The 26,045-nt window shown below is 47.8% G+C and overlaps 1 protein-coding gene across 1 annotated transcript; it reads left to right on the plus strand.

Moving 5' to 3' along the window:
* The first annotated feature begins 7,047 nt into the window (after positions 1-7,047).
* Positions 7,048-17,354, plus strand: FAM167A (family with sequence similarity 167, member A). The gene is made up of 2 exons (XM_010186346.1): positions 7,048-7,428; positions 17,060-17,354. Exons 1-2 carry the CDS (start codon positions 7,048-7,050, stop codon positions 17,321-17,323), a joined length of 645 nt encoding a protein of 214 aa, XP_010184648.1. The 3' UTR covers positions 17,324-17,354.
* The last annotated feature ends 8,691 nt before the right edge of the window (positions 17,355-26,045 follow it).

The raw sequence follows: 26,045 nt of genomic DNA on the forward strand, positions 1-26,045 counted from the left end.
TAATAATAGTAATAATAATAATAATAATAAGCCTCAGAATAATGTAGCTTTTCTAGGGGAAGGGAGCAGGGGTTTCCTTGCAACTGGCTTGCCTTAAATAATATTAAATGACAAAGTGCAGCTCGGCATCGGGGTTGTACGGTGGTTGCTGGGGCAGCCGCCAAAGCGGGTAATTGGTTGGGACAGGGAGCATGTAAAGGGGATTAGGGGATCGCCGGGGGGGGGCTGACCCCACTCCCCCGATCACTTTAACTTGGAGCCTCGGGGTCTCGAACGGGAGCTGGCCCTGGCAGGGGGGGGTGGGGCGGGGTGAGCAGAATGAAGCCCAGCAAAGCTGGAAAGAGGTGGGTTTTCCTTTTTCTGAAAACATACCCTTCTGCTTTCTGTGCTGCATTTAGGGGAAAATAACTCCCTGTGGCAGTCTCCTGGGAAGGGAGCATTTCTAAGCTCATTCCCAAGGAGTCCCAGCCCTGGTTGCACAGGCAGAGAGGTCTCTGCCTGCTCCGTCTGCTCTTTCCTTGATGAAACGTGGCTTTTGGGGTGGCAGCAGGGAAAATAAGGAAAGGATCTAGCTTTGCCAAGCCACAGGTCCTTCAGGGGTGTATCTTGGAACAGATTAGGTGTGCCACTTCCAGGATTACATCCCTAGACCTGCTAGGACCCTACAGGGTGCATGGAGAAGCAACCCTTGCCCATAATCTGTGACTCCCTTTTCATCTCAAGAGACCTCACCAGAAGATGACTGGGGTGGATGGTTTGTCTTCACCAAGAGGTTATGAACTTGTCTTTGCTGCTACTGCTTAATTCCTTTCCTTCCACAAGTAATTAAACCTGGTTTTGAATGATGGGCTGAGAGCATTGACCCCCCTGCCCCAGCTTCCCAGTTTGCAAATGCTTCTTACTGGAAGACTGGTTTGCGGGAATGCCAAACATCTGGCAATGCCCATCTCCATCCAGGATTTCCACCCGACCGCTGGGAATCTGCTGGTGGATGGGAGCTGGGCTGGGCTGAAAATGGAGCTATTAGGGTCCATCTCAAGCAGGCAGCAACCTCCCTCCTGCTTCCTCGAAAGGAACCTGCTTGATTTTGTGCAGAGGAGGCAGGACGGATGAAAAGTAGCTAAGCAAGAAGTGACAGATGTGTTTACTGAAGAAGGTTCTGACTCTACGAGTGATGCTGGAGATCAGCACAGGAGAAACACCTCAGGGCAGGGAGTGGAAACTGGTCCCTTGTTATCTCTGCCCTTCTGCTCCGCTCCTCTCATCAGATGGGTGGATTGGCTGCAGTCACTGCTCCCTCCTCCTCCCTCCATTGCACTGTTTAGGAGGGGGTCAATTGGGCAGAAGGATGTGCCAGGGTGAACCTTCACCCTGCTCCAGCTCATAGGTGAATGGACAGCCCCACTTCTTCCCACTTTCCCCCATGTATCCGTGATGCAATGTCCACATCCCAAGGGCTGAAGCAGCAGGAGGGTCTGCTTCGCTGCTGCTCACCTTAGCATCGAAGCTGTTTGGGAGGCCTTCTGGGGGTTCTGAAAGGAAGAAGGAAGGAAGAGGTCACCAGGCCTGGACCTCTGCTCATGCCAGGGGGTCTCCATGGACACTGTGTCCAATGGGCACTAACTGAGGGCTGGGGACTCTGCCAGGACCCCTTGCATGTGCAGACCCCCTTCTGTCCTGCCCCAGTGGGCAGGCAGAGAGCATCTGACTCTAATGGCATAAATTTCAGCCTGTGCTCTGGAGGGAGTCCTGGCTTCAGGATCAGGCAGATCGTCAGGCTATTGGGTTCATCTCCTTTTGGGGGGGAGGGAGGGCTGATGGTCACTTTTGGACAGGTGAGAAAGGCGTTTGGGAACCCGATCAGTTTTCTGCAGGAGCTGATTTCAGGAAGGGATCGGGTGGCCAAATGCTGGATCATATAAACCAGGGAGATTGGCTCTCTGAGTCGGTGGGACGAGCAAGGGAGGAATTTGTTCTCTGCAGGACCCTTGTGCAGAGCAGCGTGCTGCAGCCCTGCTGCTTGGGGGGTTGTGGCAGGGGACCCCAGGGTGAGGAAAAGCCTAACCTCACCAAACCTCGCAACAGCTTCAATCCTAAGAGAGGTCATTTTGGCACGGAGAAAGGAGTTATTCATGTGCAGCCTCCCCTTAAACAGAACCAGGGAGCTGTGGCATTGACCCGCATAGGTCTCTTCTCCCTTCATCTGCTGCCCAGGGCCTCAGCATCTCCACTGCCTGAAGGATGCTCAGGAGCCTCCATCCACCACCGTGCAGCAGTCGGAGTCCTCCCTTACTCCATTGCTATGGCAACCCCTGCACAGGCGTCTCCTCCTGCTGCAGACCTCCGGGGGGGTAGGGGGGGTCAGCCATGCCCACCCCATCCCCATCATTTTGCTGTGTGGAGAAGGAAAGCAAACACGGCTTTCCCTGCGCAGGGTACACACACCAGGCACCGTCCCCCCACCTCTCGCTCCACCTCGGTGTTTCTTCAGCCTCAGGATGCTCTTCACTCACCACGACCTGTAGAGCTTGATGGTGATGTTTTCAGGTGCAGTTCGTCCTAGGGTTTTGTTTTGTAGGATCAAGGGGTGTCTGTATGGCCCAAAAGGCAACGTCTAAGCAAACCCTTGAAGAAAATGTCTGCAGGTGGTCTGGGGAATTGCATCCCAAAATTTGTGGCTCCCTGAGGGTATCCCTGCACCCATTATAGTGAGAGCATGGGGACCAGGATGAGATGGAGAGACCTGAAGGTACCAGAGGTGAATCTCTGTAAGTCTCTGAAGATCCTCAGAGCTTTCTTCTCTGAGAGCCGGTTGCATGAACTGCCTACTTAGTGAGAGGGAAACTGAGGCATAAAAGGGGTTGAAGTGGTTTCAGAGGGTCATTAACAGACTGATCCAAACCTCTACCCTGTTTAACCAATGCCAGAAGTGCCATGCGGGCACCCTTCCACCCTGCAAAGCAACTTCTCTCATCTTGTCTCATACTGAGGCTCTTTTTTCTTCTCAGACTGGGCAAGCACAGCAACACAGACTCTTACAGTCACTGCTGCTCCTCTGCAATAAAAAATAGTAGTGCAATAAGCTGAAGTCCACCAGGAATAGTGAAGGGAGCAGAATAATTTGCTCTCTCCACATCTCTAACCTGGCTGATAGCTTTATTTATTCTGCTTTTTCCCTCTCATTTCCATCCTGAGTGTTTCTCCCTTCTTTTTCTTTCTCCTCCTAGACCCCTTGCTCCTCAATGTGTGACCTTCCAAAGCACCATATGTCCTTATTTACAGCCTTTAATTTAGCCACCTGTACCCATGCTGCCCTGGTCCAGCATACACTGGTCAATGCTGCTGTGTGAATGCCTCATGTTCAACGCTGAGCAGGGCACAGAGAGTGATGGGGAAGGTACAGATGTATTAAATGTATAAAATTTCTCAGGCATGTAAAACTTCCTCAGGGTAAAAGGCCGTGTCCATCATCATTTTTTGCAACCTCCCTTTTGAGCAGCGTCTGAATTTATTGTTTTCCATCATCAGTGACAATAAAGCAGAGCTCTTCTCACACCCCTGTGCACCTCCCTGTGCCTCCTAGAACTTGCCCCATCACACCTGCTTTGTCAGAGGGATGTTCATGTGGGTCTCCTGTTTCCCTGCTCTAATGCATGGGCAGGGATGGCCAAGGGTGAGTGATGGGGACAGGTCACAGAATCACAGGATGGTGGGAGTTGGAAGGGACCTCTGAAGGTCCAGAGCAGGATCACCCAGAGAAGGTCACACAGGAACACATCCAGATGGGTTTTGAATGTCTCCAGAGAAGGAGACTCCGCAACCTCTCTGGGCAGCCTGGGAGAGGGCTCTGATACCCAAAAAGTGAAGAAGTTTTTCCTCATGTACTCCAGATGTGGCCTCACCAGGGCGGAGTAGAGGGGAAAGAGAACCTCCTCGACCTGGCTACCATCTTCTGCATTTGCTTCAGGGTTGTAGGAATGGCTGCACTGGGAAGCTGTGGTAGCAGATTGTCCCGCTGTACCTTGTTGCTCAGAGCATAGGACACCCCATGAGCTTCGCAAGGTGTGTCTAGCATGTGAGAGGGCAGGATCTATGTTGCTGACCTGCAACCATGCTAAAGCCAAGCCTCGGGCATGCCAGCTCCATGAGCCTTGATGTGGTAGGACTTCAAATCCCATCCAGTTTGACAGTCCTGTTATTTCTCCATCCTGGTCGTGCGCTCCTGCTAACTCCTTTGCATTACAGCTCGCAGGGTAGGTCAGTTGAGCTGACTTCTCTGATCGAAACCTAACCCAAGCAAGAAATTTAAGGTGTTTTTCTGTTGTCTCAGTGACCTGATGCATCCTTGTGTCTTCAGGATCGACAGGATTCATGCAAGGGAAAGTGAAACCCCTGAGCAAAGGGTCTTGGTGAGGTGGGAGGAGACCCTCACCCCATTTTGGTGCCAAAATCCTCTTACCTGTAATTAGGCACAGCATAAACACCTGTCAAGTGTGATAATGAAGACAAATCAAGGATTAATTACTTAAATTCCCCTGAGCAGGCCAGCCTAGGGGGAAACTGAGCCTGGGACAGGGAGACTGGGAGATATCTGTTGATTTGAGCCAAAAGCCAGGATTGTTGCTGGGAATTAGGTAGCTCTCAGGCAGCAAATGGATTGTATTACAGCCTCACACACAGGCACTTTTCACACGCTTACCACTTTCAGATCTCTTTCTCTACAGCAGGTCATTGACTCAAGTCCAAGATATTGATAGGAAATGAGAAGCGGCTCCTTTCTGTTGTTTTTTTGAGTTTGGATATGCTGGAGAACAGACGTGTCTGTTTAGGGGGTGTCCCTACAGAGGGAACGAGAAGTTTCATGTTGCTCTGGGGAGGAGGTGAAGGGTGGGTTGGATCAATGCTGCTTTTAGGGTAGGAAAACCAAATCCTTGCAAAGCTGCTGGAAGGTGGTGATGGGGAGGGGGAGATGTGGGGATGCTCCAAACTGCTGTCATGTTTTAATGGTCTGATGCTAACTGAGCTGTACCCAAGGCTCAAATAGGCAGGGTCTTTTCTACTCTGAGGACTTTATGCATGCTGAAGGCACAAGGCAAATGAGTTTTTAGAGGCTCTGCTTTGTAGCTGTGGCATTCAGAAAAATCAGCCTTACAATAAAAGCATTACCTACGTTAGGGGTTACGAAATCCTGTAGCTCAGTGTGGAGTTGCAGCAGACTCCTTTGGGCTGCTGGTTTTGGCCATCTCTAGCAATTTGTATTTCAAAGGACAGAAGAAAAGGCTCCAAAATGAGGTCTTTATAGTCCTTAGGTGTTTCCTTTCATTGATTTCGGTAGGCTGGAGCTGGAGGCAGCGAAATTCATGGCCATGCCCTCAGCTCTGCAGAGCATCCATGCCAGAGCTGGTGCAGGACCTGACTCTGACAGGGCAGCCCTCTGTTTTCTCCTCCATCCCATCTATTTTTCAACAGAAGAAGGAAAACTGTCGCTGGTCCAGGCATGAGAGCTGTTTGCTTCAGTCAGATATAGTGTCTGTGTTTGCTCCTGCTCACCATAAAACTCTCATTAACATAAATAGGAGCAGGAACAAGATCACAACATGACTAATTCTCCACCCCCAGACTGTCTGTGTGTATATTATCAACTCCTCGTTCAGCTCATGTGCCTGCACACAATCGTGGGATAAATCTTGCTCTCTCTTGGCGTTTATTTTAAATTGAATCTTCTTACTGAAAAGGTTCGCGAGGCGTAATTATGGTCTGGATTTCAGAGTTACGCACGTCTTTGTGGGCACAAATAGCAGGGAAAAGAATGTCTGAGTAACTCGCATTGCTATGGTTTAGTGCATCCAGCTAGAAAGCTGCGTACATCCTGGCTGGTCTTTCTGGGCACGTTACCAGGCAGGCAAAGAAGTTATTTTGTTTTGCGTTCGAGGCGTAGACGAGAGCTCTGGATCTATTCCTAGCTCAGCATTAGATGAGCATACGACCTTGAGAAAGTCTCTTATCTGATCCTGCCAGCAAATGAATGCAGAAGCTGCCTGCGCTTAACTCTTGCGATGTTGTTTGAGTTCGCTGTCCCTCATCGGTCCCATGGTTTTGGGCACAGCTCCTCTGAGTCCACATGTGGTGGCAGGAGGAGAAGCTGGGAGGAAGCTCCTGGTTTCTCTGTTAGTCCTCCACTGGTGTGTTTTCAAGGGGACCATCGGGACCCTTCCTACAAGACAGACTGGACATGGCCAGTGGTGGAAACCACGAGTCCCAGTCTCCCTGAGGGCTGGCATCTGAACCCAAAATGTGCCAGCACCTGAACTACTCCCACATTTGGCCAGGGACCGTGCTCGAGCCCCAGATCTGCTGGACAGGAGGAGCTGAATCTTATGGCTGCAGACTGGCATCTTTAGCAATCCCAGACCTAGACACAAATCTGTAAAACTGAGGAAAACAAAGCCACTTTTCACAGCTTCTGGCTCAAACTCCTGGGAGAAGTTTGGTTGTCTTACTTCACCTGGTGCTGTTTTGTCTAAGGGGAAAGATGCTGGTTTCCCAGCCAGGAAACCAGCACAGCAGTGCCTGCAGACACCCCAACCCCCAGCAACAGCCATCGCTGTCCCCAGAGGATGTCAGGTTGTGAGATACAGCCTGTCCCGGCCTCCTTGGCAACCCCTTCACGGCCCCTTAAGATTGGAAATGTAGGTAACCAGAGCTTCCCTAAAAGCCCGAGCCTGTCTGTTCCTGCCCCAAAAGCAGTCAGATAGCTGAGGTGAGGTAATGCTCCCCAGGAGCACCTTGGCACTGTGCCTCTCCCAGAGCCATCTCTCTCAGAGCCGTCTCTCCCTTCTCACTCCTTTCTCCTTCTCAAATTGGAAACCAACCTTCTGCTTTTCTTCCAGGTGTTCATCCAGGGCCGGTGCAGTGTTTGAGCTGAAGCCACCACCTCCTAGGAGCTACATTTGTCACGCTGCAGGAGCTGGTCCAGCCCTGAGGGTTTCCCACCTCCATCCCTGGCCCTTTGCAGCCCACTCCTATGCTGTTTGACTCCCGGAAAGGATGTCTCTACCCAAAATCCAAATAGAAGAGGCTCCAGACAGCACAGATACTGGCTCTGGAGGTGCTGCTCCTCCTGATGACCACCTAAGGAGCCTGAAGGCGCTGACGGAGAAGTTGAAACTGGAAACCAGGCGGCCGTCTTATTTGGAGTGGAAAGCCAAGCTGGAGGAGCAGGCATGGAAGAGCCCCCAACCCACGGGAGAGGAGGAGGAGGAGGAGGCATCTGAGGCCAAAAAGGCCATGGGAGAGACTGTCCCCTTGAGGAAGGTGCAGCTGCACCTCAATGGGAGCCCTGCCCAGGACAAGGTGACTCTTACCTCAGGGAGGATAGGTGGCTTCGAGAGCATTGACGAAGCTTTGACGTGGCTCAGGAAGGAACTGGTAAGTGGTTTCCTGTCCCTGTTAGCACAGTTTTTCAAGAGGGGAAATTAAAAAAAAACAAAGAATGAGGAAACCAGGCAATCTTTGCATTTTCTGTGGCTGGCGGGAGCAGGAGCACCCCAGGGAAGGGAAAAGGCAAATGTCAGAGCACCCATAATCTCAGAGAAGGAGCTGGGTCCATATGGCATCCAGCAGGCTGGGGAAATGGGGTAGTTTGCACAGTTTAGGACTTTTTAGCAGTTTCTCCCCTTCCCTATTTCTCTAATGATATCTCAGGACTCAGATGAACACAGCAGGTGTGAATACACCATGAATACATGGGCAGTGCTGTTGTAATAGCCCATCTCTGATGGGGATCGGCAAGAGTTGTGGGAAGGAAACATGATTATATCCATCCCCTGGACCTGCCCTTGCAGCTTGCGGCTGTTGGTGGTTTAGGAACTCCCTGTGTGGGAGATTGTACACTGACCACTGCATTTAACAGTCATTAGTGAATCTAACCTCCAAGCGTTTGCCTAATTCCCCCTTTTTATTTTTATTTTTATTTTTTACATTAAACTTATAACTCTTTATAAGGTCTTGTGGTAATTTGCTTCCCCCAAGTCATTTCTGCACGGTGAGACCAAGTGCTTCCTTATGTTTCAAACTGTTATGGAAACCCCTTGTTCTGACCATGTAATATTTAATGAATAATATTCATTTTTCTGTTGTGTGCATGACACCAGAACCTTATCTCAGACCTCTCCTTACCCAGCCCTTACAGGTTCATTATCTGTTGGCTCCTGATTCATTAGAAGCTGGTCCACATTTCTGTCGTCCTCCCATCTCAACCTTGGGCCCTATCTTACACATATGTTTATTTCTGATAGTTATGAACTGGTAGTTTCACAGAAAGGAAGACAAAAACGCTACACCTACGCTAGGAAAATACACAGAGCAAGGGCACGGGAGTTGAAAGCTCATCTTTTAAACATGTTGCTGTCATGGTCTTTGGCACAGAGTTGGCCTAGGTCAAATAGTGCTGACCCAAGCAGCTCCCAACCCAGCTCAGGAGTCAGCATAGCCTAGGGATAGTATCTAGGAGGAAACATGGATGCAGCACACCTTTTTTGGAGGCTACAGGAGGTCAATAGGATGGACACAACCGGATCAAAGCAGTTGTTTTCAGCCTTGGTGCTCTTCACAAGCCCAGCAGTAAACAGGCACCAAGACCACACTTCCCATTGATCCTTCTCTTCTCATTGGAAAATCCTTATTATTTGACTGGAAACAACTCATGTCATATGGCTTTGTTTCCGTAGCCTAATTGAAAGTTTGCCTGTGAGTCCCATCAGCATTTACAACAGCATTGATAGCAGCAATATTTGTTACAGGGTCCCAGGGGGCTGGAACAGCAGTGGCGGTTCAGATGCACTCGTGCAAATGTTCCTGTGCAAACACTTTGCTTTTGATAAGCACTGAAAGTCCTTGAGAAAAATTTCTCATGCAAAGTGATGAATAACAGTTTCTAAAAGTTTTCTGCAGCTTTTGCTTCAGATAATATTTATTTGCCAACTTTTTGTTGCTCTTGGTGTATTTGCCCAGCTAGATTGATCTCTGGAGATGTTATTTAAGGAGGTGGTTCTTGATGTCAAGTTTTAGTGGTTAAGGTGTTTCTCAAGACCATGGCTTTCACAGGGCAATTGCAGCGCTTTCAGGATTCGAGGACTATTATGGAGAGTTTTAATCTGATCTCCTAAAATCACTCAGTGCTCTAGAGAATCTCACCTCCAGATCTGAGACCTGAATCCAGGTCCGTCCTTGCATCTGCGATGCAGTCTTAAATTCACAGTGCACTTGATGTAAAACCCAAGTCTCAAGACGCCCAAAGACAGTGAGAAGCAGATTTTCCTTCTCAGAGCCCCAGATCTTAGAAGGTTTGGGTTTTTTTTCTTTCGGTTTCTGCCCATGATAGAAGTATAAAGTATCTCAAAGTCCAGTTCTACTCTTTAGACTGGGGTGTGGCGTACAAACCATCATCTGATGGATACTAAAAGTTTAAATTAAAGAGGAAAAAGGGCAAAGCAAACCCTAATTATTCCTCACTTTCCATTCTTCTGCCTCCTAATTATACCAGTCTTTGCTGGATCTGGACGTGATTCATGTAATTTAGAACAATTTCCCCAAAAGGGAGAGCATGTATTTGACTGACCACACAGCTAAATAGCTATGTTGGAGGCACTCTTGTTGTGTAAGAGCTGCCAGCAAACAGTGAGGCCATGGCATCACAGGATGCTGGAACAAAAAGATGCATTTCACATTACATCTCAAGGGTGAAACGCAGATTCTTTGCAAATAAATGAACAAGCTTCCACGCAGCCCAGCACAGCCAGGATTTTTCCCTGTCGACCCCCATGTTGTGACAGCAAAGCCGTCAGGAAGGCTTCATAGCAGGAAATCGCCCTCTACAACTCCCTGAAAGGAGGTTGTAGAGAGGTGTGGGTTGGTCTCTTCTCCCTTGTAGCTAGGACAAGGAGTAATGCTCTCAAGTTGCACCAGGGGAGGTTTAGGTTGGATATTAGAAGGAATTTCTTTACTGAAAGGGTTGTCCAGCACTGGAAGGGCTTGCCCAGGGAGGTGGTGAAGTCACCATCCCTGGAGGGGTTTAAAAGATGAGTGGATCTCCTGCTTAGGAACACGGTCTAGTGGTGGAATTAGGGCTGGTTTGATGGTTGGACTCCATGAACTTAAAGATCTTTTCCAACCAAAATCCTTCTATGATTCTAAATGGTTATGCCTAAGTTTATATATTTATTTAAAGGCATGAGCCAAGGCCAGAAAGGGCAGCATCCCTCAGACAGGACCCTGCTTGGGGCAACCAGACAGGACACCAGCACCTCACACCTTGGGTAAGATCACCCTAAATGAGCAATCAATACTTCTGGTCTTATTTAACGTAGGAGACCTGGGAGCACAGCCTTGCCTTGCCCAAGCAAGAGTGAGCATCCCAGGTAGGTTCTGAAGATCATCCCAAAATGATCCAGTGGTCATAGCTGGGGTGAGATCTGCCTCTGTCACGCTGTCCTCTGCTGCAGGTTGAACTCTCCACAACTCTGCACAGTCCATGAGAAGTCAGTTTAGGATATGTAGGATTCATCTATCCAATGAAAGGGCAAAAGCTGGTGTACATGGAGATTTCTATCCAGGAAAGAAGTGCACCAGCTCATGTCCTTACTGAAGGAAATGCAATGGAGCAGGGTGTGTAGCTCCATCGCCCACACTGTGCAACCCTCATCGCAGCTACCAGTGTGTTTAGGCTGGGTTATTTCAATAGCACGATCCCAGCATGGTTTTGGCTTGTACCAGTTAACACCCTGCCAAACAGTTAGAGCTTCAGGAGTTTGCACATGCTGGGGACTGTTCCCAACAGGCAATGTGTACAGGACCACCCAATTTTGGAATTAACTCTATCCCAGCCAAAACCAGTAGAGGCAGAAAAGTGAATTTAGTCATATGTGTGTGCCCAAACCTGGCCATGGTGCTACAGAATGGGCCATGGCATGGGTTAGTTGCTTGGTCAAGTGGTAGTCCAGGAGTGCCTAGCTTTAAAATTAAAACTACCTGTAAAATCTGAAGCATTGCTCCCACCCCACACACACAAAAAAGGGTTATTCAGTGCTGCAAGGAATCTGCCTCCATGTCTCCAGAGTCTGCTCTGGTTCATTTTCAGGGGTTCAGGCCCCTCACATTCAGAAGTGAAGGACAATCACAAGGTCTTGCTGTGCATCTGCCGCTTTTGGTCTTTCACCCCACACGACCCATCCCAGGACCTGATTCTGCACATCAAGCCCTGGCCCCAGTTTTCAGGACTGACATATGCCCACTGAGCTCCAGCCAGCCGTGTCAGCTGGGACCTGCTGAGAATCTGGCCCAAAGAAGCTGATTTATTCCGACATGCAAGCTCCTGCTCTTGTTTTTTTGCACAGAGAGGCTCTGTGTAGGTGTACGAGCAAATTGCAGCACTCAGCATGTGCTGAAGCGCCGCGGGGCTGGATCCCTTCCCTCCCCAGCTCCTTCCGCCTCTTCCTTGCCCTCGTCTTTGCCTTTGTGCTGTCAAGTACGGCTGCTCTTCATCAATGCTGCAAGCAAAGCCATCGCCAGCCAGGGTGCGGTGACAGACCCAAGGATCAGAGTGCTTTCGCCTTTGTTTTTTGAAATGTGTCAGGTTTTGCAAGTTCTAAAATGAATCTCTCAAATTCCTCTTCCTCCTAAATGTGGTTAAGGAACAAAACTCTGCTGTGAGCTGGGACATCTTAGGCCACTTCTGACTTTGTCCCAGTAGGAAAACATTCTTTCTGTCTCAAATTCACCAGTGTTTGGCACTGAAATCTGAGGTGTGTGAGCCAGAATGCAGGAAAGATGTTTGAAAAGGGACACAAATATCTGCTACTGTCTCCTGGGAAACCATAAAACACTCATGTCCTGTTGGCCAGACATCTATTATTAAATATTAACCACTGTTATCTCAATTTGAGATACTGATATTGACTGAACAGGTGCTTAAGTGAATTTAAACAACGATGTGGCACCAAAACCATGTTGAAATGAACCTCGTTGCAGATTGCTCTGTGGTTGTGCAGAGGTGGAGAGGAGGAGAGCATGGATATGATGATGGACATTGACCTGCGTTGGGAGTCCTCTGCTACACAGCAGGTCCAGGAAGGATTTTTCTGTGTTTTTATTTAAAGCAGTGAAAGGACAGGCACCAGAGTGGGGTCATTTTGCTCTGTAGTTAGATTGCTAGAACAAGGGCACAGCTTAGGAGTTATCACACAACAGGACCATCCCCAAGGGTTTTGGGGATCTTATCTCCCTGTTTTGGGGAGAGGGGGAGTTACGTAGGGTGGTTGTGGATTTATGCCTGTAACAGAGATGTAACTGCAACTCTGAGAAATGATGTGCTCTTCTACCATGTAAACCTATGTGCAAGCCCACTGAGATGTCCCTCTGTTCTCCTGCCCACTGAGATGTCCCTCTGTTCACCTCACTCATATGCGAAGCTGCTACAGTTTTCCTCTGTCTTTCTCCTAGGTACAGCATTCCCAATCCTGGAAGCATTTTAGCACCCTTAATTTAACAAAAAACAGATCACTACCTCCCTTGGGAACAGTAATATGATTAATTCTGAGGGAGTCAGCACAGGAGTCAACACTGGAGAAGCATGAGATTTAGGACCCACATCAGGCCTTGCATGTGGCAAAGATATCTTGGACTTTGTTGGTGTGTAACTGCCAGGCACTGCGGAAGGAGACGAGATACCTCGTTTGGGGCTGTGGGTTGCACCACAAGGGTGTGAGCATCTAAAATTAGCCATGGCAGGGTGGCATCTGAGCACCTTTGAAGATGAAGCCTCAAACCAAAACACAGACTTAACTGACTTCTGTGAGGTGTTTGGCAAGGGTCTAATAGCTGCTTTGTGCTTGAACCCAAGTGACTGCACTCAGATAGGAAAGCAGCAGTTTGGGTTTAATTTCCTTTTGATCTTTTAGAAATAAAAAGGACTGGTCCCATGAGAGTAGCCATTTCTCCACAGATCATCACCCTTAGTTTCATGGACCACAGACTGGGACTCTGTCCATAGGACACTTCCCTTTTGTGGAGAAGTCCCAAGGAGCTCCACATCTCCATGCCATGAAGTGCTCTCTGTTGATGTGTCCTCCCATAGCAAGGCAGGGAGCAGATAGACCACTAGCAATGGGAACAGTACTGGTCCTCCTGTCTGGTACCATATGGCTAAGGCAAACTTGAAGACAAGTCTGGGCTACACCCTCAGCTACTTCTGGCTATTTGGGCTAAGTCACCTAGGCTGGACACCTGAAACTTTCCCTCCTCCGTATTAAACATCCCTGGGTGATTCTGAGGATCAATCCAGGCAGAAAATCCTTCCTGAGCTCATGAGATCCTGTGGTGCAGCTTTGTCATTCAGTCCAGCAGTTTTAGTAGCTCATTTGCCAGGAAGGACCTGGGTTTGGTTCCCTTTCTTCTCTCCTGGGGAAGTTCAAACCAGCACCATGTGCATTTCAAGAGCATGCTCCAACCATGTAAATACAAAAGGCAGTTCTTTGATTGCTGGATTGGGGCATGCAGAATGAAGCAGAGTGTGGTTTTAAAAAGTAGTTTGTGTGAGCAAGAAGTACCTAAGACACATGTGAGACTCAAAAGAAGGAAAATGCTGTCATCCCACACAGATGAACTGGTGCATCCAGTTACTTGGTGGTGACTGGCCCTGTGGGTGAATTGTGTAAACTGAAAACCCACGGCTTCCCCTGATGTGGCTCCTGTGATCCCAGGAAGCTTTGTGAGGCTCTGCTGACCCAACAGTGCTCCTTTGAAAAAAAGACCATTCATCATTTCTAGTGATGGCTTGGTCCTTGGGATGGGATGGGTTGAGTGTTTCTAGGAGCCTCTAGGAAAGAGAATGAGGATTTCTGAGTTCTGACCCAAATTCTGCTGATATTCTGGGTGGTTTTGAACAAGGCAAGGTTTAATGGGACAAGTCTATGAAGGGAGGACTGTGTTTGCATCTGAAGCCCCAATGATTAGTGATAAGAGTGGCTATGCCTTGCAGAGCAGCCCTCCCTTCCTGCCCACAGTGGGACTTTTTGTCCTCTGTCCCTTGCTCATTTGTCACCCCATGAACCTACCTCTGTGGGACCTGTCACCATGCAAGGAGATCCCAACCTCAAAAAAGTGGAAAGTGGTCAAAAAGTGAAAAGGAAAGGAAAGTGCAAGGGAAAAATAGCAATCTCCAACTCACATGCCTCTCCACAATGCCATCGTAATTCATTTTTTAAGCCCTTTTTTGGCAGTGGTGGCTTTTTTTAATCCCACATTCTTCAAAACTTTCAATGAAAGCATTTGTTGACATTTCTTATCTAGCTTGATAACCTGACAAGAAAGAACGAGCAAGGGTCAGTTCAATAATGCCTGTGATCGCCTTCCTGATAAAATGTCAAGTCACAGCATTCATTGTGAAACAAGGAAAAATGTCCACAAAATGAGGTGTTTTTTCTGTTGCAACTCATGTGGAGAACTAAAACGTGCCATGTGGCACTACTCTGCTGGGAGCACAGGCTATGAGGTCCGCAAGGAAATAGTGTTTTTTTGAAGAAAGTAAATGGCCACAACCCTGCCAGATTTCATGAGAGAGAGATTCATTTTGAGGTTGGTACAAAGGTGACTCAGTCCTCTCCAGGCAGCCAAGCTGGAGTCCAGTCACTGGCTGAGAGCACAGGCAAGGTCCTCCAGGGTGCCTCTGAGGTGCAAGAGTGAGTGCAGTTTGCTTGGCTTGGATTAACTTTCATTATACTCAGCTCAGCTCTCGACTTTGGCTATGAGCATAGCATGACAAAGGGCTTCCCAACAGATGCAGAAAACAGCTGAGACAGAGCCATCTTGGCTCCCTCTGAGCCCTTCAGCCTCTGAGCCTTGCTGTGGGACTGGCAATGCTGCAAGGAACAATCCCAACACCTTTGGAGGTGCAACCCTGGGGCTGCTCAGAGGATGCCAGGACCTTGCTTGCAATTGAGTGTAGAAAAAGACTTTGCTGCAATGAAATATTTCATGTGTTGCTATAGATGTAGCCTGGGTCTGTTCCTGAGCTACTCATTCAAACCACAGGGAGCCAAGATAATAGTGATGCAAGTCAAAGGAGCAAGGTGAAGGATGGGTTTGGGGTCGGGGCAGCTCCACGTTGTGGCTGGAGATGACCATGCTCAGGGCATGGTCTCATGGACTAAGAAGTCAGTGAGGACAGCACATACCCAGGGAGACATTGAGAGGGAAAATAAAAGAAGAAAAGAAAAGAAGAGAGAAAAAAAGAAGAGAAGAGAAGAGAAGAGAAGAGAAGAGAAGAGAAGAGAAGAGAAGAGAAAAGAGAAGAGAAGAGAAGAGAAGAGAAGAGAAGAGAAGAGAAGAGAAGAGAAGAGAAGAGAAGAGAAGAGAAGAGAAGAGAAGAGAAGAGAAGAGAAGAGAAGAGAAGAGAAGAGAAGAGAAGAGAAGAGAAGAGAAGAGAAAAAGAAAAGAAAAGAAAAGAAAAGAAAAGAAAAGAAAAGAAAAGAAAAGAAAAGAAAAGAAAAGAAAAGAAAAGAAAAGAAAAGAAAAGAAAAGAAAAGAAAAGAAAAGAAAAGAAAAGAAAAGAAAAGAAAAGAAAAGAAAAGAAAAGAAAAGAAAAGAAAAGAAAAGAAAAGAAAAGAAAAGAAAAGAAAAAAGAAAAACCACCAAGATCAGGAGCTGTGGTGCCAAGGGGCTCCATGCAGTGCCAGTTTGTGTCCTGTGATGGAGGCGACACCAGGGAAAGGGGCAGGACATCACATCTGGGCAGATGTAGGAATGTTTTTCAGCCAGTTTTGCTCCCTCCTTGTCTGCAGTGGTTACAGAGAGATTTAAGCCACAAGGTTTGCTAAGGGCTGCTTGGTTTCTCTCCCACCCCTTGCTTTTCTCTGTGGTTTTTGCTCTGTTGCTTTTCTGCAAGAAGGGATGTGGGATGGGATGTGGAGTTTGTCTTCTTGGCATCTGCTGCTCAGGCTCTGCCTGCTTCTCTTCCCCAAAGGCTGATTCTTGCACCAAGCGTTCGCCTCCTTCCTTCACTACCTCCAGTATCCTGTAGCAATAAATTTTCTGCTTAATTATAAGTTGAAATAATAATAAAAAATAAACCTCTTTTCTTTCGTCACCTCTGAATCTTCCACCTTCTGAAGTTAGGTGCTAGGGGAGGATAATAAACCTTCTGAAACACTTAGGTCATTATCCTGCGGGATAGTTGTTCTCTCTCCTGTGGGAATCAGCGAAGGTCCCATCCCAAAAGCCACTTCAAATCAGCACGAGAAGCCAGAGGGGATGTGGAGGGATGTGTTCCTGGCTGCTATGAACCAGCTCTGATTTAAGCAGGCTGGAAACCCGGGCTGAGTATTTAGGGATCATTTCTATGAGCTTTTTTTAATTGGTCTTTTCCACCTCTAATTGCTACTCCTCACTGTGGCTGCTCCCTTATGAGCAAAATCAATTTGGGTTTTGCTTCAAGTTGAGATGGAGGCTCTGAAGCCTTGCTGATGGATACCTAAGCCAACAGTCTTGGCATGGTTGGCTTTAATTCCAGTTTCCTGGTGCTCCTGAAAACCCCAGGAGGCAGAGACTTCCTGAACACTAAAAATTCACCATCCCAAGCTGGTGTTTGACTGGGGTGCATTGCTGGCTTGGAAGAGCCTTGCTTCCCTCCTAGTTCTCTGTAATGGTGTAGCATCTCTAGATAAGTTTTATCTCAAAGAATCATTTGGTTGGAAAAGACCTTTAAGATCATTGAGTCCAATCATAACCTGTCCACCACTAAACCATGTTTCTAAGCACCTCATCTCCCCATTTTTTAAATGGCTTCAGGGATGGTGACTCCACCACTACCCTGGACTGCCCATTCCAATGCCTGATAACCCTTTCAGTGAATGTTTTTTCCCTAATATCCAATCTAAACCTCATGATGATCAAAATAATTTCCAACTATTTGGTGCAGCTTCTCGCAGGAAGCAGCATGATGAGAGAATTTGCTGTTCCCTCGCCAACACCCTCTTCCCTCCCCACCTTTCACTTTGTGTTTCAGGCAGAAATGCGCCTGCAGGACCAGCAGCTGGCGAGGCAGCTCATGCGGCTCCGCAGCGACATCAACAAGCTGAAGATCGAGCAGACCTGCCACCTCCACCAGCGCATGCTCAACGACGCCACTTACGAGCTGGAGGAGAGGGACGAGCTCTCCGACCTCTTCTGTGACTTCCCCCTGGTGAACTCCTTCAGCCTCTCCACGCCGCTCAAGCTCATTGGAGTCACCAAGATGAACATCAACTCCCGCCGGTTCTCGCTGTGTTGAAGTGGGGGAAGAAGAGGGAAGGTTGGGGAAGAAAGAGAGAGAGAGGACTGGGCAGTGCCAGGGCTCTCCCTGCCTGATGGCTGGGTGAAAAGAGGCCAAAGAGAGGCAGAGGGAACAGGAGCAAACAGGGAACTCACGGCTGGTCTTGGTGGCAGGGCAGAGCAGCAAAATTGGGCACTGAGATGGCCCAGAGATGCTCATCGAGAAGACAGGACCTGCATGGAGGAAGACTGGAGAGTATCTAAACCCAACATGTACACTTAGCCTGCTCCTTTGCAAAGTCCCTTCTCCTCTTCCCCCCACAGTAACTAAGAGGATGCAGCTCCAGTGTGGCTCTTTGTACTCAAAAATCAAAGGAGGAGGTCAAAGATGAGCCGCAATCTAAAGCAAAATCCCTTTTTCTTTCCCCTTTCCCTCCTCCCAGGCTAGAGCCGTCTCTTCGGAGTCACTCTTCTCCCTGGATGTCAGTCAAAGATGAGCCACAAAGTAAAGCAAAATCCCTTTTTCCTTCCCCTTTCCCTCCTCCCAGGCTAGAGCCATCTCTTCGGAGTCACTCTTCTCCCTGGATGTCTCCTTGGGCATCAGTCCTCAGTTTCTGCTGGCCCAAGCACAGGGTCCATGGGAGTATTTCAGGTGGGGAGCTGATTTCTAGTGGAAAGGAGCCCTACCAACAGGTGAGGGACCATCAGCTAAATGCTACGCAGCCCCAAGGAGTGGTAAGAAGATGTGTTTGTTGACTTGATCGAGGTGAGGGACCGTCAGCTAAATGCTATGCAGCCCCAAGAAGTGGTAAGAAGATGTGTTTGTTGACTTGATCTTTTGAGTCCAGTTTACTCCAGATTAATTTTGCCTGTGGTATAGATTATGGCCGGATCATGGACACGTCCATATAGAGTCTGCAGCCAGCCAGAAGTTGCCTGTATGCCCTCGAAGTTATACCCAGAGCAATATGTGTTCCTGATCTTGTTGCCAGCAGTGGCCACAAGACACCGTGTCATTGCCCCCTGCAAGCAGTAAAGCAAAGGAGGTAACTTCCACCCAAGACATCTCGTATCAGAGAAACCACCCCAAGTTGACATTCCCCCAACAGCAGCACCAGCAAATCCTGGATCCTCTGTAGCAACACGTATCCATCAGAGAAAGGAACTTTCAAGAGGAGTAAAGGGACTTTTGTATAATGAACATAAAGTGCGACTATAAAATTAAAGGGAGAAATATTGCTGCAATGAGCTTTGGACCTGCAGCAAATATGAGGGATTCCTTCCCTGCCTGTTAGTATGTAAGATGGATGCTGTATTTTCTTGCCTTTCAGTGCACACAGCTGCACACCTGCCTATATGTAGAGTAGCCCATCAAGGGCAGGGACATGAGTGGACTATCCATGGGACACCTGGCAGCCAAGACAGGCTGTCTAGAGCAATCATGGGTGCCTCTAGATTCTCCCTCCTATGCTAACACCTCCCCTGACCATGAGTGAACGTGACTGTGTCCATGCAGCACCAGCCCCAGTTCTGGGGATGAGGAGGAGCTGAGCTGAAAGCTGTGTGGCCATGTTAACGTGCCTGTAGCTGACTGTGTCTGTGAGCTGTGTGTGTGCATAAGTTGTTGTGTGTATGCATGTGAGCCCGCAGGATGCCTCTCTCGGGAGGTTGAGTCTTTGTTCCCGAATGTGATGTGAACCAGAAGCCGATGATACTCTGCTGTGCCTGGGAAGGCTTCAAGACTTGGGGTTTCCACAGAGAGCTTAGGTTAATGCAGAGAAGACAAATAATTCATCTGCCTCCATAGGTCTCCATGGGAGGAACAAATGAGCATCGTGAAGGGGTTGAAAACCACATGAGGCTGGGGACAGGTGGGGGTCTCCGGACCCCCCAGAGTTCAGTCCTCTGTCTCCCATAGTACATAACCCTTAGGTGATGCCTTCCCCTCCACTTCAAAGCTCCCTAAGTATCATTTCTTTCTGCTAAGGAAGGAGGTTTTTGGGGCACCAGAGCTCTGTCTGTACCAGTAAGTTAATCAGTGCCGTGCCTGGGTGCTGAATCTTGTGCTTCCTAGGCAGTGAAGGTTCAATTGGGTTGTGGCCAGATTGCCAGCTGGCCTCTGGATAAGGCAACCAGCCACGATGCTAGTAGAGAAATAGCCTTATTTCCCCATGGACATCTTGAAAAAGAAAAAAAACTCATTAAAATTATTCTTTGTTTACTTTGTTAATTAAAAAAATCAATTCATGTCCCACATGTTGATTTTCGAAGACATTTTCCATCAAAAGATAGCAATGATGATGACTTGTCAGTGAAAATAATGCCTTGGAAGAAGGGGACTGGTTTTCTCAAGACCTGACTATAGGGTAGTATAGCTGCCTTTGGGCTCTTTTCTTGTAGCCGAATGCAGGAGGTTAGTACAAGCACAGACTTAGGAGGTCATTATATTTGGCGTTAGAAATATCAGATGTCTGGGTTCCAGACATGTATTTTCTGCATTAAGGGAAATGGGAAATGGTTATAACTGCCAGCTGTTTGTTGAAATGCACAATTTTTTTAATTATAGAATTATGTCTGTATTGATTTCTGCCTTTGGTCTCTGTGTTCAGCGGCTCCAGCTCTGCCTGGAGAGCGGTCGGGGAAGCACCAGTCTGGTGTGTTCAGGGTTTACAGGAGTGAGGTTTCCAGTCAGGTTCCTCCATCCGTGCACATCACTGGGACACCTCAACATTTCCATGCAGTCTGGAGGAAATGGGAAGAAATTAAGGTGGGAGCACTTATTATGTCTTTGGACAAAAATGTATGGGAAAGAAAGCCAAAAATAACTAAAAAAATTAACTCCTTTTACATTAGGTGCTGTTTTGTTAACCAGACACTGAGTCAGAAGTGGATCCAGGCACTTAAACATGTATCATGCTACAACATATAACATATATAACACATATCATCAAGGCTAGGGAAGAAAAATAAAAATAAGTGTCTCTGATTTATGTTAAATTTTGTTTAAAAAAAAAAAGACTTGTCCAAAGGTTGGATGGGCCTTGAGAAATGTGAGTTCATGTCACTGCTCCCACCACAAAAGAGGCTCCAGGTCTCAGCTATCTGCAATGAGATGGTTCATGCCCTTGAGTGCTGGTTCGTCTCCTTATAGAAGTGGCCTGGAGCCATGTCCCCTTTCCGAGGTGACCTCTGGGGTCCAGCCTGAAAATACCCTTTAATATGACCACGTGTGTGGATCAAGGTCATGGCATCTGCATTTGGAGCACCAGCGGCATCACGGAGATGTTTGCTGCTCTGTTCATTCGAAGCAGGGGTGAGCTGGATGTTGACAAGGATTGTCCACAGCTGCCCAGCAGTGAGACATGATCCTCACTGAAATTAAGGAGTTTGAGACTAGTCTAAGTGAATAATTAACTGCATTTATAATTTAGATGATCAGGCTGGAAGCCCAGGAATTTCCCCACGCTAACCAGAAGACCAAATTTCACATTATTTTTTTCTTGCACCTAAAAGCTCACCTATATGCAAATTTTAGACGAGGCGAGTCAGTCTAGCATTTTAATCGGTTACATTTTACTTTTACTTAAAACAGTTATAAAAATCTTAATTTAAAGCTGAAACCTAATTAACACTTCATTTTAATTCAAACTTTTTTTGGGAATGAGCAGTCAAAATATTTTCCATGAAATAGCCTTTATGAAACTTTTCTACATTCTCTCATTCAGTGGTTATCAACCATTCACCCAATTAGACCCAATCCCTGAAGCTTTCATCAACCCAAAGCTCTCTATATTTTCCAACATGAAGAAATCAGTTAAAAACAAACTGACCCAGCTTGATTTCTGACTTCCTTTGGGTCAATGAAGAGGAAGCACAAGGTAACTTTACACATTTTAACTTGCAGTCAACCGACCATGCTCTCTGGCATAGTGCATGAGGGTGCACTAATGGACAAGACCTTGCTCGCCTGTCACAGACCCAATGCAAAGACATGAGAAAGGTCATTGTTCCTAGGAAAGTGTCTCATTTCTTGCTTTTTAGGCACTGCAAAGCGCTATTGTATAATCAGTAAGTGATTTGTATTTTGGCATCTCCCATGATTGCCTCCATACAACCCTTAATGAAATTCAATAGAGATATCAGCACAGAAATGCCCTGACAGGTCCCACATACACCAGGAAAGCCAGGGAATGGCATATTCAAGGACTTAAAGACTGAATTTTCAATTTTCTTCTGCTATGTGGTATTTCAGCTATCACCATCTAACCTCTTATATATATATATATATATGAAGAAAAAAAACCAACCCTGCTGGAGTGTTTCCAGGAACTTGTGGTTTGTTGTTTTTTTTTCACAGACTGCTGTCTGCTAAGTGAATTTTATTTTAGAGCAAGGAAGACAGAAGGAGGGTGGGGGAGAAAAAAGGGATTTCAAGGAGGAGGTGGCAGGCTACACACCGAAACCAGAATCAGACTCGCTTCTCTCGCTGCATGTTTTGGAACCAAGTGCTGCGTCTGAGAAGGTACGCCTGAGAGAGTGAGGCAACCCAAAACCTTGGGGAGAAAACACCTATCGGGCATTACTCGTAGCCCTTCCGGCATCCTGTGCAGTCCCCTAAAGGATGAGCAGCACCAAAAGATGTGCAAACAGCTCTCAAAATCCTCACCAGTCTCTGTGCTACCTGGGAAATTTGGAAAGCTGAATAACACTGGTACCTCCCTCCCACTCTGACCAGAGGACACCCCTAAGGCCCAGGTGACTGCACTCAGTCACATGTGAATGTAATGGTTGGGTGTGGATTTTAAGGTATGTGATGATCAGATCTGGGGCAAACTCTTGATTTCAGGCTTTCATCTCCCATCCTTTCCATCCATTTTATCAAGAAGGACCAAAACACCAGCTCCGTGAACCCTTCATTCAGAGCAGACAAGACCTGGATTTGCCCCATCTTTGCCAAAAGAGGATGTCACAGAGTCCTGGTCGCTGTTGCCCCTTCCCTGTCTCAGAGCCCTCCTGCCTGCATTTTGGAGGGAGAGGAGGAGGAGGAGGGGGGCTATTACCCAATGTTTTTGTTCCACTGACAATTTCCCTCTGCCAGTTGGAACAGGCTGCTCATAAATCACAGCTTTCTGGAGGGGTTTCAAGAGCTTTGCGTTCTTAGATCATTGTCTCTACTCCCCGGGAACAACGGGGGTAGGAAGGAGCTGCTCCAAAAATGCCATGTGCTAGGAGGGGATTTCTTTCAGATGGGGACTGCTCGGGTAGGCAGAGGGAGTTTTCCTTCAACCACTTTCAGCCCAGGTAGCTCAAGGGGCAACTCAATGGGAAGCAGGGATGCTGTTAACTGATCTGCAGAGATCTGCAAAGGTCAGCTCCTTCCTAACACCCTGGAAAGCCAGTCAGACCAATTATCCCCTGATTGTAAGGTGGGAAATGAGATGTAGGATGCAGTTATGGGTCGACAGTCAGTGTAAGCCAAGGACCAGCCATAGTTGGCAAAATGGGTTCAACCTCCTCTTTTTGGTTATGGGAGTTTATCCATACAATCCCAGCTGAATCATGAACAGAGAGGGACCTTGGTGCTGTTCAGTTCACCAACAGCATTGCAACATCTGCATGGAGCAAGGCTGTCGGGACAGTGTGAATAAACCTTCCTAATAAAGAGGCAATCACTAATGACTCCTCAGCCTTGCCAAGGGATGGTTCCCCAGTACGCTTTCAAGGCAAGGCTGAGCGTGTGATGGCTCAGTAGACAGGCCAGTCCACAGGAGAGTGGAAAATCTGGATTTCTCTCCCCATTTCTATTCCTTCACCAGTGACTAATGCAAAATAGAGAAACTGGGATCCAGCTGGCTGGGCTTGCTCAGCTTGAACCTGTCACAACAAACCCATGTTCCTGCAGGGTCTTTTTGTCTTCCTCATGGTTGTCCAGCTTTTCCTTTGGGATGAGCAAGGACAGGGACTCATCTCGGTGCATGCAAACCTCCAGATTTGTCACATGTCACAGCACAAGGTGAAATCTGTCCCGTCATTTGTGGCTTCTTCCCTGTGTCAGGGTTCTGGCCAAAAAGAAAGGATTTAGTACCAGGACTTCAGTACTAAGGGGTTTCTTCATGCCTCCAAAATGCAAAGCATCTTCCTGGCCCCCATTTAAAAATCATTGCCACTGAGGAATAAAAGCAGATTGGGTCCCTGTCTTCTTGCTCTTCATATATCCAGAAATTCCCAGAGGACATGGTCCATGAACTTTCTAGGGTCCAAGGTGGGGCTGACCTCTAAAGCTCTTCACAGCCTTTTTTTCCCTTTCTTAAGATAATGCTTGGAGACACCTGATGGGTGGACAAAGGCCAGACACCGTAGATGTCTGTAGATGGACTGTAATTATAGATATAAATTGTTTTGTAGGGGTTTTTTTTGAGGCACCAGCCTTCAAATCCCATCAGAGAGCTCTATCAAGGCACTGGAATGAGTCTTACCCAGTCTCGTGGATGTAAATGAATTTCATTTCACTTTTTCTTCCCCCACTGCTGGCTGTTCTCCTTCCCAATTGCTGTTGTTATGCGCAGAAGCTTGGAGCAAGTCTGACCTATAAAAACCGAGGTAAAAAAAGGCATTCAACCTTTCCCATAATCATCCATCACTCGCCTATTCCCTCATCCACTAATCAACCTACATTTTCCCTGGTAAAATACTTACAACCCCCCTTTTTGTTACTCTTAGCATCCCTGGCCATTCTTTGCTCCAGCTGGTCTTTAGCCCTTCTGCTTTTACACTTAAGTACCCCAGCAATGCATTCTCACTCTTCTTTCATTTTTCTCTCCTTATTTCCATTTCTTGTATGCTCCCTTTTAGCAGCTCAGCTCATTAAGAAGCATCTTAATTAGCCAAGCAGGCTTTGTGCTGAAATTCCTGATTTTCATGTGCAAAGGCAGGGTTTGTTCCCAAGCTCTGAATAAGTTTTCTTTAAACAAAAATTAAAAATTCAGCCAGCTGTCTTGGACACCTTCCCCCCTCATAGCAACCTCCCCATTCCCCAAATAAGCTGAAGTCTGCTCTCCTGAGGTCCAGAGTGCTTCAATCCACATCTTTTCTCCTCAAGTTTCTCTCCAGATACATCTCACAGCCACAAGAGACCAAGATGCCACCCCTGACCACAGTTACCCTCTGCTCCTCCACATTTACAAGCAGCAGGTCGAGCACATTGATGCCATTGGTGTATGGATGTCATCATACAGACAACATTATCTATATAATGCCACTTGCTTCTTGGGACCAGAGGACAGCTCCTGACCTGTTTTGCTAATGGCATAGACATAGCTACAGAGCTTGGACCTGAGGTCTTGCATTCACCAAAGGTTCAGCTGCAAAGCTTCAGCCGATGCTTGTGGCAAGGGGGATTTGCAGATGTCCCCTCCCCAAGCACCGGACCAGCCTGCATCTTCTTAGCTTGGCCAGACATCCAGTGAGCCTGGCCAAGTACTGGGCTCCTGCAGAGAGCACGGGGACGTGCTTTTCCCCTGAAATCATGCTGGCTTCCTCTAACTGGTGTGAGAGTCTATCTCCAGCATCTCAGCCCGTAGGAAATGCAGCTTTTGATGATTTCCAGCCCAGCACATCCAAGAGATGCCATCGTGGCTCAGCCTCTCACCCCTCAATGCTCAGCTCGCCTTTCTTTCCTCACAGTGCCCTGTAGAGTGTTTACCCCTGCCTCGCCTCTCCCCTCCCGGGCCGCTTTGTCTTCCTTTCACTGCTCAGCGGCTGCAGGGGTTTGATCACCTGCGGCTTATTAATTACAATGTGCCGCTCTCCTCCATCCCCGTGAAAAGCAAAAGAAAGAAAGGTCCCCTTTTAGCTTCTCCCCGGGGACCTGTTTTGTCTGCGGGCACTCCAGTTTCCTCGGAGAGCATTGCCTTGTGCATCCCGCTCCTACAAAGCCCTCTTTGTGCCGGCGCTGGGCTCCAGCCAGCCCAGCCTGCAAGCACATGCTTATCTTAGAGCGGAAGCATCGTTACCGGCTTCAGCAAGACCGCTTGCTTACTGAGACAAGGAGCGCATCGTGCCAGGCGTCTGAGCTCCTCCTGCGGCACTCCAAAAATGTCCTGCCCCAGTCACACTGCAAAATCCATGCAGTGAGTTGCTCCTTTTCCATGCTTCCCCCAGGGCAGGTTGTGAATGTGAAGCATCCAGGTGAGGCAATGCGGAGGGGATGGTGCTCCTGTGCCTGCCATCACTTGCTGGTACCCAGCAGATGGACGCAGGGCTGCTTGGACAGGCTTTGGGGAGCTCTTGCCAGCACAGGATTCCTCACCCCAGTCTCCCAGGGTGATTGCTATGGGGAAAGTCAGGAGTCTCCGGCAACAGCACAGTGGGATGCAAAAATTCAGTTCATCATGGCCAAGTACCTGAGGGGGTTTCATACACTGCAGAGGAGGTTGTTTTCCTGTCTGAGAGGAGGAGGAGATGGGGAGATTCGAGGGCTGCTTTTAAAAGAGACAGTATGGGTTTCATGTCTTGAGTGGGCTCAGGAAGAGGGGTTTCAAAGAGGGGTTTTGGGGGCTCCCTCTGGCCTGTTGTGGTGGTTTAACCTGGAAGCAGCCAAACACTGTGCAGCTGCTAGGTCACCTCCCCTCCCTGGTGTGGTGGGGGAGAGAATCAGGGGAAAAAGGTCAGAATACTCATGGACTGAGATTGAAACAGTTTAATTATTTAAATATAATAATAATAACAACAATGATAATATA

The sequence above is a fragment of the Mesitornis unicolor genome, unplaced genomic scaffold (assembly GCF_000695765.1).
Source record: "Mesitornis unicolor isolate BGI_N332 unplaced genomic scaffold, ASM69576v1 scaffold7926, whole genome shotgun sequence".
Lineage (NCBI taxonomy): Eukaryota > Metazoa > Chordata > Aves > Mesitornithiformes > Mesitornithidae > Mesitornis > Mesitornis unicolor.

Excerpts from the sequence above, each read along its gene's own strand:
- FAM167A (XM_010186346.1), top strand. The coding sequence starts at position 7,048 with ATGTCTCTACCCAAAATCCAAATAGAAGAGGCTCCAGACAGCACAGAT. Across the intron at positions 7,429-17,059 it reads CGTGGCTCAGGAAGGAACTG|GCAGAAATGCGCCTGCAGGA; the intron begins GTAAGTGGTTTC and ends TTTGTGTTTCAG.